Source organism: Scatophagus argus, chromosome 14 (genome assembly GCF_020382885.2).
Source record: "Scatophagus argus isolate fScaArg1 chromosome 14, fScaArg1.pri, whole genome shotgun sequence".
Lineage (NCBI taxonomy): Eukaryota > Metazoa > Chordata > Actinopteri > Scatophagidae > Scatophagus > Scatophagus argus.
Genome location: NC_058506.1, coordinates 4,167,532 through 4,179,805, shown reverse-complemented (window position 1 = coordinate 4,179,805; position 12,274 = coordinate 4,167,532). Strand labels below are relative to the sequence as shown.

General features: G+C 41.9%; 1 protein-coding gene across 1 annotated transcript; it reads right to left on the bottom strand.

Annotated features, from left to right (window-relative positions):
- Window positions 1–2,818: 2,818 nt before the first annotated feature.
- Window positions 2,819–11,905, bottom strand: ripk4 (receptor-interacting serine-threonine kinase 4). Its single transcript, XM_046411322.1, has 8 exons — window positions 11,590–11,905; window positions 9,011–9,302; window positions 8,034–8,182; window positions 7,572–7,621; window positions 5,951–6,109; window positions 5,615–5,730; window positions 4,701–4,941; window positions 2,819–4,574 (listed from the first exon to the last, which is right to left on the bottom strand). Exons 1-8 carry the CDS (start codon window positions 11,769–11,771, stop codon window positions 3,325–3,327), a joined length of 2,439 nt encoding a protein of 812 aa, XP_046267278.1. The 5' UTR covers window positions 11,772–11,905; the 3' UTR covers window positions 2,819–3,324.
- Between the last annotated feature and the right edge of the window lie 369 nt (window positions 11,906–12,274).

Sequence of the window (12,274 nt, the reverse complement as noted above, 5' to 3'; positions counted from 1 at the left end):
ACTAAACTATAAGCAGCAGCCTGTATGAAGGCCTGAGGAGTACACAGCTAGGCTGAGCAGACCTGACAGCGGGCATTTTGGACAGCACGTTACATCACATCCTGTCTTAAAAAGACGTCAAGCCAGTTTACTCTGTGAGGCTGAAGAAAGCACCCGTTGGGCTGCTTCTCGGCATAATGGAGTCAAGGCCCCAGGCTGGTTTTCTTTACCCGAGGCCATGTGACTAATGTGCTAATGTAATGGCAGGGACCGCCTCCATCCATCATTTATCAAGGCGTGATGAATAGGTTGGACTCTGAATTGAAGAGAAGTGTACAGTAGGAAAAGGAAATGACTCATATATGTATATATTTAATGGTAAAGACACACTTCCTGCCTAAATAACAGCCATCAAACATCAACCAGTGGAGATATGTTTTCAGGTTAGTGAGATGCTATTCAACTAACTAGAAGACTATTATTGGAGGGACAGATGGAAATGAAATAATTGATATTGTAAAACTTTAGAATGAGAGACTCAGCGTGATTTGAGAAGAATGTAGATGTTTAGGAAACAAAAGGTCAGCTCTGATGTAAAAAATGTATTTGTGTGCATTAAAGTTAAAGGAGTGAATTTATGGAACGTGTATGTATTTATTTATGTATATATTTATGGAAAGTGTATAACATTTGTAAATAATATTGATTGAAGCTATGAATTCTTATGATTAGAATGGCATATTGGCAACAATTTAGTAGCGAAAATTTGTCTGACACTACTTTTGATATGAAACAGGTGGACTGAGAACCTGTAGCTTCAGCCTACAATTTTCAGGTTTGTTAAGAAAAAAAGAAAGAAAAGAAAAGAAAAATCTTCTTGGTAAAGAGACAAAATCACATTTTGCCTTGTTTTCAGGGTTGAAATAATTATTTGGTGCAGATAACATACATCTGGCGAGTATGAATAACATCCGAATAACATTTGTGAATATCTGTACTCATGATTAAGTTATATCTTCACTGAGCAGCTGATTGAAGGTCATACATTCAAGTTTATTATAAACCTGTTCTGTAAATAGTTCTCTTACCCTTGTGACCAAAAACTTGCATCTGACACTCTGTTCTGCAGTCAGTTTTTTTTTTAAATAATAATAAATAGAGCAACTTCTGATCAACCTTAAATCAACAACTTCCACTGTCGACCTTTAGCCTGCGCAGGGTTCCAACAATCCTGCATAGTTATCGCAGACGTTCAATCCATTCTCTCTCTCTGTTTTATTTTATTTTATCTCTGTCAATCCAAAGTTACCAATGTCCTATTTGAATGAAGCCATACATTTTACGGTGAGTGAAAACAAATACTATAATTCACAGAAGAATGTGGGTACCTGGCTTGTTGCAGTCATTAGAAGAAAGAACTGCGGCCCATTGTGGCTGTATAACACAAACCTACCAGTCTATCAAATGCAACAGCAGTCTTGACAGGAGATAGAGATTAGGCTACAGCACAGCTATTATCTTCCTCGCAGATGGATGATGAAAGAAAGAAAGATGAAAGTGACATATCTTGTCATTGGAGGGAACTCACTCCAACGAAATTCGTGCTCTGCATTTAACCCACCCAAGTGACGTGTACACACACACAGCAAACCCGGGGCAGTGGGCGACCGCGTGCAGCGCCCGGGGAGCAGTGGGGGTTAGGTACCTTGCTCAAGGGTACCTCAGCCATGGACACCGGGACGGGGAATCGAACCAGCGATCCACCGGTTACGGGTCCGACACCCTAACCGCTGATCCATGTTCTGAGACACATGACCAGGCAACAGGCAGGATAGAGTGCTGTGTACACAAAACAGAGCCCTCAGATTATACACTTCTCACCACTCATTTTCTGGCTCTCTACAAACATGAGCTATAAAAGCAGGACAATTACAAGCAACAACCACCCGCATTCAGTTTCTCCGATTACTAAAAGCCGAGCCCTTGAGGCGTCAGGAATGGCATGTTGGTTTTAGTGAGTGATGAAAGGCTGAAGTGGTCTAAGGAATTAGCCAACAGGCTGGGATAGCAGGTAGAACATCAGCGCCCCTTCTCAATCATCTATCATCCTACTCCATGTGATCCCCCTCAGGGGCAGTTCCCATGGTCTGTGCCAACCTGAGCATGCTCTGTGGGGTCTAGAGCAGAGAGACAATAATCATAACGCTACAGGTGAAGCTGCAGATGCAGACATGCCAACTCTGCCCGACACCAAGGAAAAAACAAAACACTAACTCTCTCAGACGCTGAAACAAGACACTTTTTCGAACAAACCTGCAGTAACATGCAGGTGTTCAATGAATGCTTTCAAAGAATACTTTCACTTTATTTTAGAGAGCCGGAGGAACTTTAAAAATTATAAGAAGATCATAAACAAAAAAAATCAAACATAGGCTCATTTATAACATGCAGTGTTACATTTAAATTTTAAAATGTCTTGATGCTAACAAAGGCTTTGTTCCCATTTTAATTAACTAAACTGGACTGAATTCAACGGAGTAAAAAAAAAAAAAACGCAAAACCACATTTTTCAAATGCACATCCTGCTTTCTGAGAAAATATAGGTGTCAGAAAAACAAAGTTATAATAGTGAATTGAGAAAGATTTGGCATGTTTCTCTGTGTTTCTTGTTAGCCTCATGTGAGTGTAGTATTTAGTAGCATGCCGTTACCATGGTTAGAATGTTATGAAACTGAAATTTCTTGCTTGAGTTCAACCAGCCTGTACTACTCTGCCTCAGAAACAAAAAATATTTGAAGTTTTATGCTACATAACAAAAGCAACAAGGTCCAACAGAATAAAAGGTTTAAAAAAATTTAATGGATGATGCAGCACTGATATGTAACAGGTACAGAACACTGAAGGTCAAAGTTTTTTTTAAAAAAAATGATGACGATGATCTACAGCATTCACCTAGTAAGGCTTGTTTTCAAAGTTTGTGCTCTATTAAATATAACTTTGAGGCATACCAGCTGCAGCACAGTACAGTGAAAGATCCCCAAAGGACAATCATAATTTGTAATTTGTCTCATGACAAAATGTGCTTGTTAAGTAAAAAAATGTGCTTGTTAAGTAAAAAAGTACACTAAATTCAAACATAACACAGTATTTATAGTTCCTATTTACAGTGTACATATTTACAAAGCTTTTATGACTGTTAGGAAATACCTACAGCGCTGAAGGGCTTTTAAGTCCAAAAAAATCTCTTAAGTTTGGAGCGACCCTTCCAAACTCTGAGGCGTGAATGGAGTATAAAAAATAACATTGAAGACAGTTCTGTACAGTCTTGGCAGTGTCTTTGCTCCGTTAACAGGGTGCTGAGGCACACTGTGAGCTGGTAGATTGTGGAAAGTCTTTGTCATTGTGTTGTGTCAGTTTGAGAATGACAACTTTCCTCTGAAGCTGCTTAGCCTCCGGTGTTGCGAGCTGTTCAGCTGCTGGTTGCACTGAGCTCTCAGTAACTAAGTCTTTGCAGTCCTGTGGCAGCAGCATAGTAATGATGTTTGAGTATCCACCCTGCACTGCCAGGTGTAATGGGCTCAGCCCCTGTTCATCTGACAGAGTGCCAGCATCTGGGCAGTGAAGGAGCAGCTCTTTCAGGACTTCACAGTGTCCATTCTCTGCTGCCATGTGGCAAGGGGTGCGCAGAGCCTGGTTGGATTTGTAGGGGTCTGCCCCCTCTTCTATCAACATCTTGACTGTGGCCAGGTGGCCTCGCTGGGAGGCTAGGTGGAGAGGAGTGAATCCTTGGGCATTCTGGACATGGATATCAGCCTGGTGTTTGATCAAAAGGCGAGAGGTGCTGGTGTGACCCGTCTCTGCTGCCACGTGTAGAGGTGTGTTTAACTCGGCAGACATCGTGTTAACATCCGCTCCAAGTTCAATCAGGATCCGTGCCACTCTGTACTGCCCCCTTTGCGATGCCAGATGCAGTGGTGTACGACCATCTGTTGTCTGCCCATCCACATCAGCGCCGGCCTGTTTGACCAGCAATTTGACAATGCCCAGGTGCCCTTGCCAGGCAGCCAAATGGAGCGCTGTCCAGTTGTCCTTACCCTTGATTCGGACGTCAGCACCACGGCTCAGCAGCACACGGACAACGTTCTCTTGGCCGTGCTGGCATGCAACATGAGCTGGTGTGCGTCCTTGGCCATCGGTCTCATTGATGGCTGCCCCCCGGTCCAAAAGCAGACGTGTAATGGCTTCATCCCCATTCTGGGCAGACCAGTGCAAAGCTGTGTACTGGTCTTCATCCTTGGCATTAACGTTGGTGCTACGCCGACCAAGTAGAAGTTCTGCCAGGGACTTTAGATGCCTCTCTGTGGCCAGATGCAGCGGTGTCAAGCCACGGGCATTTGCAAGGTTGGGATTGGCATTGTTCAGGAGGAGGAACTTGACAGCCTCTTCATTGGCCAAGGTAATGGCATGATGAAGCAGACTATCTCCTCCATCTAGTAGAAGATCTACATCCTGAGGCTGAAGGATCTTCATTAACTTGGCAGTGTCTTTCATTCTGATGGCCTCACATAGTTTCCGTCTCTGGACCTCAGCAGAATCTGGGCAGTAAGGAAGAAAAGGAAAGGTTTGAGGCAAACATCACAAGAAACAATCCAACATCCATGGAGTATTTTTAGGTTTACACGACTAATACTTCCAGTTACAGGTCTTTAATCAGCTCTTACCACATGTGTTTTCTTTCTCAAAAGACAGTGTAATGGAGTCTTGAGAAGAGAAGGCTGAATCAGCTGAGGAGATGCCAGAAAGTCTCTTGCAAGTGTTCTCTTTGCTGTGGCAGCTATCCTCCTTCACTCGATCAAAGCTTCTAGAGATCCCAGAATCCACTTGGCTTAACAGTTCTGACAGGCTGTAGTCTTTTTCCGGCAACATGGCTGACTTTGGACGCACCGGCTTGTTGTCTTTAACCTGTAAAACAAAGACACAGACCATATTTGGACAAGCCGGTTTTTGACATTCTGTACATTCCTTTACATTGTTTGGCTGCCACTCTTATCCAAAGCCAGTAAAGTACAATGTTTAGTGAATGTTGTCACTATGATAATTTGCTGAACTTAAGTTTGATCCCGTCAAAATCACTTGAACACATATGGAAGCTCAAAACAGCTTATGTTCTGTCCCTACAGACAGATATTGATATCATTCAGTAACACCTGTCATGTCTTGCTCTAATCACGTACACAAACAGTACAGAAATGACAAAGCAGCACAGCAACAATCCCATCAGTCAACATTCCTATTTTGTGATGCAGCTGTTGATAAGGATCAAACATTTACACAACATCTGACTTTAAAAGTCATAATCACGTCTACGCCTCCCTTTGTGTGGGAGAACAGTTACACATTAATGGAAATACATACAACCAGTTTAGAAGCTGTAAAGAAGACTGAGATCCAAGTAAAGCAGCAAAATACAAGTGGGTGACTACACTTTTATTGCTCTATCCCTGTTCAAAATGGAAGTTCACAGGGTCTGTGAGAAACCTTTAAAAAAAGTTCACAAAAATACATGGCTGTGTCTTCAAGAGAAGCCCGGGAATTTTCATCAATAAGTGGTTAATATGCTGCCATCGTGTTTTACCTGGTCACTAGTAAGTGTGTTAGGTGATGTGGGCTCTGGCTCCGACGTTGACAATGTTGGCGTTTTCGGCTCCTCTTGGGGTTTAGAGCAGAGCTCCTCAGCTTCAGATGTGATTTCTGTAAGGACAACAGCTCCAGGTCAGGTTTCAGTAGCAGCAGGGATGGGATTACACAATAAGAAAGGAAAGAGGAACAAAAAGCAGAACTACAAGCAAGAGACTAAAAGCTTTGTTTACCAGACTGCTGTACCCAGATCAGGTTGATATTGATTCACTTGCTAATATCATGATAGAAGAAGGTTGACATCTGTTTGTTGAAAAAGAAAGGAATATTTTACCCTGGAAGCTGGGTCTGTTCTCAGGTTTTGTGGTCCAACAGCGCTGCATGAGGCTTAAGAACCCTGCACAGGCTGAAAGTCGACAGCGTGGGACAGCCCCCAGGTCTGGACGAACCCCCTTCACCACCTTCACCATGAGCTGAAGGATGTTATTCTCTCCTAGGAGTGAAACAATCAGATACTTAAGTTTCAACACTTCTTATACAAAAATACAAAGTCAGACTTTTGCTTCACATTTTTGGGGCATATAAATCTGATCTGAAAGCTTACTTTATGTAACACGCTACAGAAATAAACTAAAATAAAGGTGGTGGTAGGTACCACAGCCAATAAACACAGTCAGCTATGCACACTTTATCACCGTTTTCCTGTGTGCTCAGATAAGGTAGTGTGCGCTGTTGTTTCCCATGGGAGCACATTGGAAAAGCTCTCCTGGTCTGGCCTCTTGTCTATCTGACTGCAGGATCAGCCCAGTCAATGATTCAGAACAAACAAGCAGAGGCCTTAATCGCGGGTACTTCACCTCCTATTGTAGCCTTAATACCCCTCACAGGTGGAGGAGGAAGATGGGAAGGGATGGTAACCAGGCCATTTCTCACTTTTTAATTATGTCTGAATCAACATAGGCGGTGCCAGTGCCAACCTGGAAACCCTAATCTAGACACTGATCTTTATAAAGAGCCAAATTTCCACCTGATACGCCTGGGAAAAAAAACACTCCACATGCCAGCCTGGCCCTGTCCAATTGCCTGCTCTGGAATCCACTGAGTAAACACAGACAGCACAGCACCTGCACACACACTCACATCAAGGTGCACCCTGAAGTGCTCACCTTAGGTTATGTCTTTAATGGAAAATGTTGCCAGGAAAATGTTAAAAATAGCTGAAGTTAGAAGGGTAAAAATCACATAAGCTAGTTGTTGTGGTTTACAATATTTTTGTTAGCATAATTCTTTTGATATCAAAATTTATAAAAATGATAGAGCAAAGACAGTATAAATAACATTTTAAGTAAAAAAAGTGATGTTTTTAATGACAATAGCAAAGCTCTTTTCACATGTAAAACCAAAAACGCTCAATAAGTTCCTTTTTTGGCCTTGCAAGTTGTTTGGCTTGTTGTTGGATGACAATGTTCTTCCCTCCACCTTTGCACTTTGACCCTTTGAACTTTTTATGACCATGAAGTCAAAATTTTTAACTTCTCCAATGCTTTAGTTTATGACTGAATTCCTGCAAATCTAAGAACCCCTTGTCACCCTCAGCTGAACTAAATATCATCATGTCAGCATTGTCATTAAACACACTTTAGCCTGAGGGTGTTAGCATTTAGCTTAAAGCACTTGCGTGTCTTAGTACAGCCCATTAGCATGGTTATAGTCTCCTAATATTTACATGTTACTTGAAATCATTAAGTTGGAAAAAAAATATGATTAAAGATAAGTTAGATAACGTTAGCACGCACCTGCCAAAATATCAAGTAGCCTGCTATAAGTTTGATTTACAATTAGTATTTTTATTTTTAGCATTTCTAACTTTTATTTTCTTGGCAGGAATGGCTTTCAGTAAAACATATTGTCCAATTAGCTTTAAAGGAAACAGTCTTTATGCATCATAATCTCACCTTGATAGGGTTTCTTCTGTGTGAGGATCCCCCAGATGACAATAGAGAAACTGGAATTGAGGCAAAGTGGGATTAAAAGGTGTCAGCACAATATTAAACATAGCAAGAAATTGGCACATCTTATTTATTTCAAGCTGAAATAAAGAAAAAAAAATGAACAGGAGTGTGGTTACAAGTATATTCTCACCCCTTTTATCTGGCACTTAGTCAACTCTTTTTTTTTTTTTTTAAATTAAATTCATGTGCCTTTATCTTGTTAAGTATGGTTTTGCTTCCTGCTACCAAATCTGTCTCCTATATTTGATTAATCGCAGTGACTGATATGAGCCAGACCTTGACTGATCTTGGCATACAGTATGAGGCAAAAAGCAGATAAACAGCAAACACCTTTTCCAAGACAAAGACATACATTCACACAGAAACGCTGCATATAAACTACAAAAAAAAAAATAAAATCCCAACCTGTATACATCGTGCTTGGTGTCCGACACTCTGTCCTTCTCGATGATGCTTTCAGGTGGCAGGTAGGCAATAGTGCCACAGAAGCCATCTCTGCTGATGTCATCAGCCCGTGACAGGCCATTCCACCGGGCCAGACCAAAATCAGATATCTGAGCAAGGGAGAGATCAGATAAGACCTTCAAACGTTTCAAGCATGCTGCTTTTCTCATGAAGCACCATGACACTGATGACTAACTCTGGCTGCTGAGTGTGACAGGCTGCTAAGCTCTTATTATGTGCACTCAGTGGTATGATGAGGGCAACACAACCATGTCCCAGCCTGTAGGAGAGGAGAGGCCCTTCACATTTGTGTTGAAGAGTGCACACCCACACAAGCAGAGGGAGATTTAACAGGAGATGAATTAATCTTGTCCGGACAGGCCCGGGTGAGGTGTTTACATCCAGGTATTAAACTCTAGAAGTGACGGTTCCCACCCATTGCTCTGAGCACATTTGGGCTGTTGGACAGAGGCTAAAAGACACCTGTCTGCCCAGAGTGTGTGCAGTGCAGTCATTTTAAAATGGAAGAAAGGGGAGCATCAAACCACCCCAGAGCTGAAATTCCCTCTAAAACCCCAGAACAGTGACTTTCTCTAAGGCTTCAAACAAAGATAGCTGTGATTTGACTTCATGTTAAATCTGTCCCACAGCAACAGAACATCCAGTCATTAGGCTTCATAGGAGCTCTGCCAATATATGATTTTGATTAAAATGCATGACAGTGATTTTTCCCAATCATTAATTCTTTTACTGCCATTGAAAAGCTTCAGGCCACAACGGTTCTTATGAAGAGTATCTGATTGCTAATTTTGAGGGCATTTTTGCAAAATGTATACCTTTATAGTGTTACATCTAAATAAACAGTGGTATTTAAACAAAATAATTAGGAGCATGTTTCATAAAAGGTTAAAGAAGTCACTCTGTGATGAATTCTCTACCTTGACATGATAGTGTGCATCCAGCAGGATGTTGGCCGGTTTCAGGTCCAGGTGGAGCAGCGGTGGGTTCATACAGTGCAAGAAGTTCATTCCCACTGCAGTTTCATGGATGATGCGAAAGCGGAGCTCCCAGGGCAGCGGCTCGGTGGCCAGCAGGGTCTCCAGGGAGCCAGTTTCCATGTACTCCATGACAAGGCCCTGGGGGTCCTCACAGATCCCATACACAGGAAGAATGTATCGGAACTTGGCTGCCTCCATCTTTTTAGCCTCCTCTAGTAGCTCTGAGCGCTCCCTGTGATTTAAAAAAACAAAAAACAAACTTGGATTACATCATTTTTATGTTACATTTTATTGGCCTTACAGAGTAAAGTGCTTCCCCTGGAGTGACTAAGCAATTTTAGGAACTGCAAACAAACTGCAGCGGAAATTAGATGAAACCTTGGTTTAAAGGTATTCAACTTTGCTTAGCTTTAACCAATCCTATCACCTGTCATCTCGTTGAACATTAACCTAATGATTCGTAGGTCATGTTTCCCTCACTGAGCTTGCACAACTTTTGTCCTCACCCAAGTTCCAGCGCTTTACACATCATCCTTACTGAGCTCTGAGATGTGCATAATGTTAAAAGCATTAACCTTAGAGGCTATGAAAGTGTGACCTCTCTAGAGACCTATAATTAATTTACCAGTGTGCATCCCAGATATGTGGATTGCGGCTGGTAAGGCCTTGCTGACATTCCAGCACAGCCTGGAATGCATCAGGAGAGCATTAAAGAGAGCTCTTGTTCTTTGTTGCTCAACCTTTGCACAGCTCCCTTTATCAGCCCACTGGCCCTGTTGACATGCCTCAAACACAACTGCGCAGGTCACTTCTGATCTCAGCACATAAGTCTCAAACAAATGTTGCTTTGAAAAATCAAAAAAATCTTAATGAGGAAGGATGAGAGAAAGATAAGTCACTAATGGTTGTATTCTTAGGAATGTACTTCAAAAGCAGAATTAGGTGAGCTGGACTGGGAATTCAGTTTTTACCTCATTAATAAAATGAAATTGCACCCAAAGAAGAGACTCTTAAAAGGCTATTAAGTGCAGAGTGTATCGGGTTACTAAAAGAGTTGTGTTCTATAGGATGGAGCTATAATTCTCCTATATAGTTAGTACAAGTGAAGGAGACACAAGCCCCCAAATCTGCCAGGCTGGAATAATCAAGCATACAGGAGAATGGGTAAGCACTTGTTTGCTAAATCCTTCATCTAATCCAAAGTGCTCTTCAGCAGTTCTTCAGAACCAAACAATGACCCTGCTTTAACAGAGAGGCCCGGTAAGACCGGTTTTACTGCTTCCTTTATTGTTGGTGCCACACAGCGGCAGTCTGCAGCACAGGCAGACAAAGGTGGCTTTGAGTCGCTGCTGCTCGATGTTATGTGAGGGTCAACGAAGCTGCAGACTAATGACTATTTATGTAATCTACAGATGTTTGGAGATGATAACATCTTTGGTTCAGGTTCAGTGCATGCCTTAAGTTGCGCCACAGGTTCTGAGAGGATGTCCCTTTTTTTTTTTTTTTTTTTTTTCTTCTGGTAATGTCGAAATCATCGCTTCCTTTTTGTTAGTTATCTGTTTTAAATGTTTTGGTGACAGTAACTGGATGTGAGAATATAACATGATATCAGATGAACCAACCAACCAACCAAACAAACAAACAATAAAGGAAGTATGGTAAGTGGAGCGATTTGAAGAAATTTATTGTTAGATAGCTATGTCAGATCATTTAGAAAGCACAGGTGCAGCTCTGTTGATTATTTCACATCGTTTGCTGAATCACACAATGAGCAATGGCTTGTTTGTCACACACACACACACACACACACACACATATTTTCCTCTCATACAAACACTTCCAATAAATAGATGAAATGCTTCCTCTTATTTGAGAGATCCATGAGAACACAGATATGATTTATGGCTATTCATATGTTACCTGGGGAAAAGACTGTCTTGCCACCCTTATAGATATGTACATTTATTGAAATGAGCCCCTCCCTGAGGACAACATAAGAAAACTTCACTGTTGATTGGAGAACCTTTCATGTTTGGGTCTGGTTGGAGTCAGTAAACAGATATGGCCCTGAGAAACATGGGCTTACTTTGCCCCTAGGGATGAAGTTGATAGACCCTGTAAGACAACTTAAAAATGTCCAAACATGTAAATGTGGCCTCTTTTTTTTGCGGCTCAGGCACCTTTTTTAGCTGCTCAGACTGGCAGCAAATGAGTCACACACAATTTCACCTTTCAAAGAGTCATAATCTAAAACTCCGTCTGTCTACGATTAGGCCTTAAAGACCTCCTCAAATGATAACCCTGAGAGACCTGGCAGACAGATTTGCACATCTGGTACTCTTACGGACCAAATACAGTTAAAAAAAAAAAAAAGTAAAGTATGTAAATAAAACATTATCTGAGCCATACTTGCGTCCGCATGTTAAGCTAAACTCCTTTACACCACTTTGTGTCATTTTACATATACGCCAGTTCAATTCAATTGAGATAATCCAGGTGGCTCAACAGCTGTAACTTACTTTTCATCCACATGAAGACAGGGTGGGCACTTGATAGCCAGCCATGTTTTCCACTGTACGTGCCGAACTTTATATACTTGTCCAAATCCACCTGACCCTATTTTCTCCCAGCTGCCAAACTCAGAGCAATCAAAGGTCTTTAACAGCCCCATATTCCCATGTGGAGAATCCGGGACGTCCATATCCGTATTGAAAAACCCACCAGCTGGGTAAGCTCCTTTTTTTAACTCGTCTCCAAGAACAATCTGGGCAAGTGAACATACACACTGACCTGCCCACTTGTGAGCTCTTCCTTGTTTTTTTCCCCTTGTCAAGCTCAGTCTGGTCCCTCCCTCTCTTCAGGTAAAAGGAGGGGTTGGGCCTTCTGCTGTGACATCACTTCCTGCTTTTGAAACACAGGGAAGAGATGGAAAACTTTACTAAGAACAGGACAGGTCACCAGGCACCATGCTGCCACATTATCTTTAGATCGCTGTTTTCCAGATACCCTGAAGTCGCAAGCTTTCTCACATTTCTGCTGTAAAAAGGAGGGAATAATCTTTGCCATGAGCCTCAGTCCATGAACCCAGGAATGTGTTATTTCATAAACATACTTTTGTCCCACCGTCCCAACTACACAACTGAAGCCCCCTGAGGTGAAAACAGGGAACAGGTCTTAACAATAGGTGGGTTATGTGATATTGAC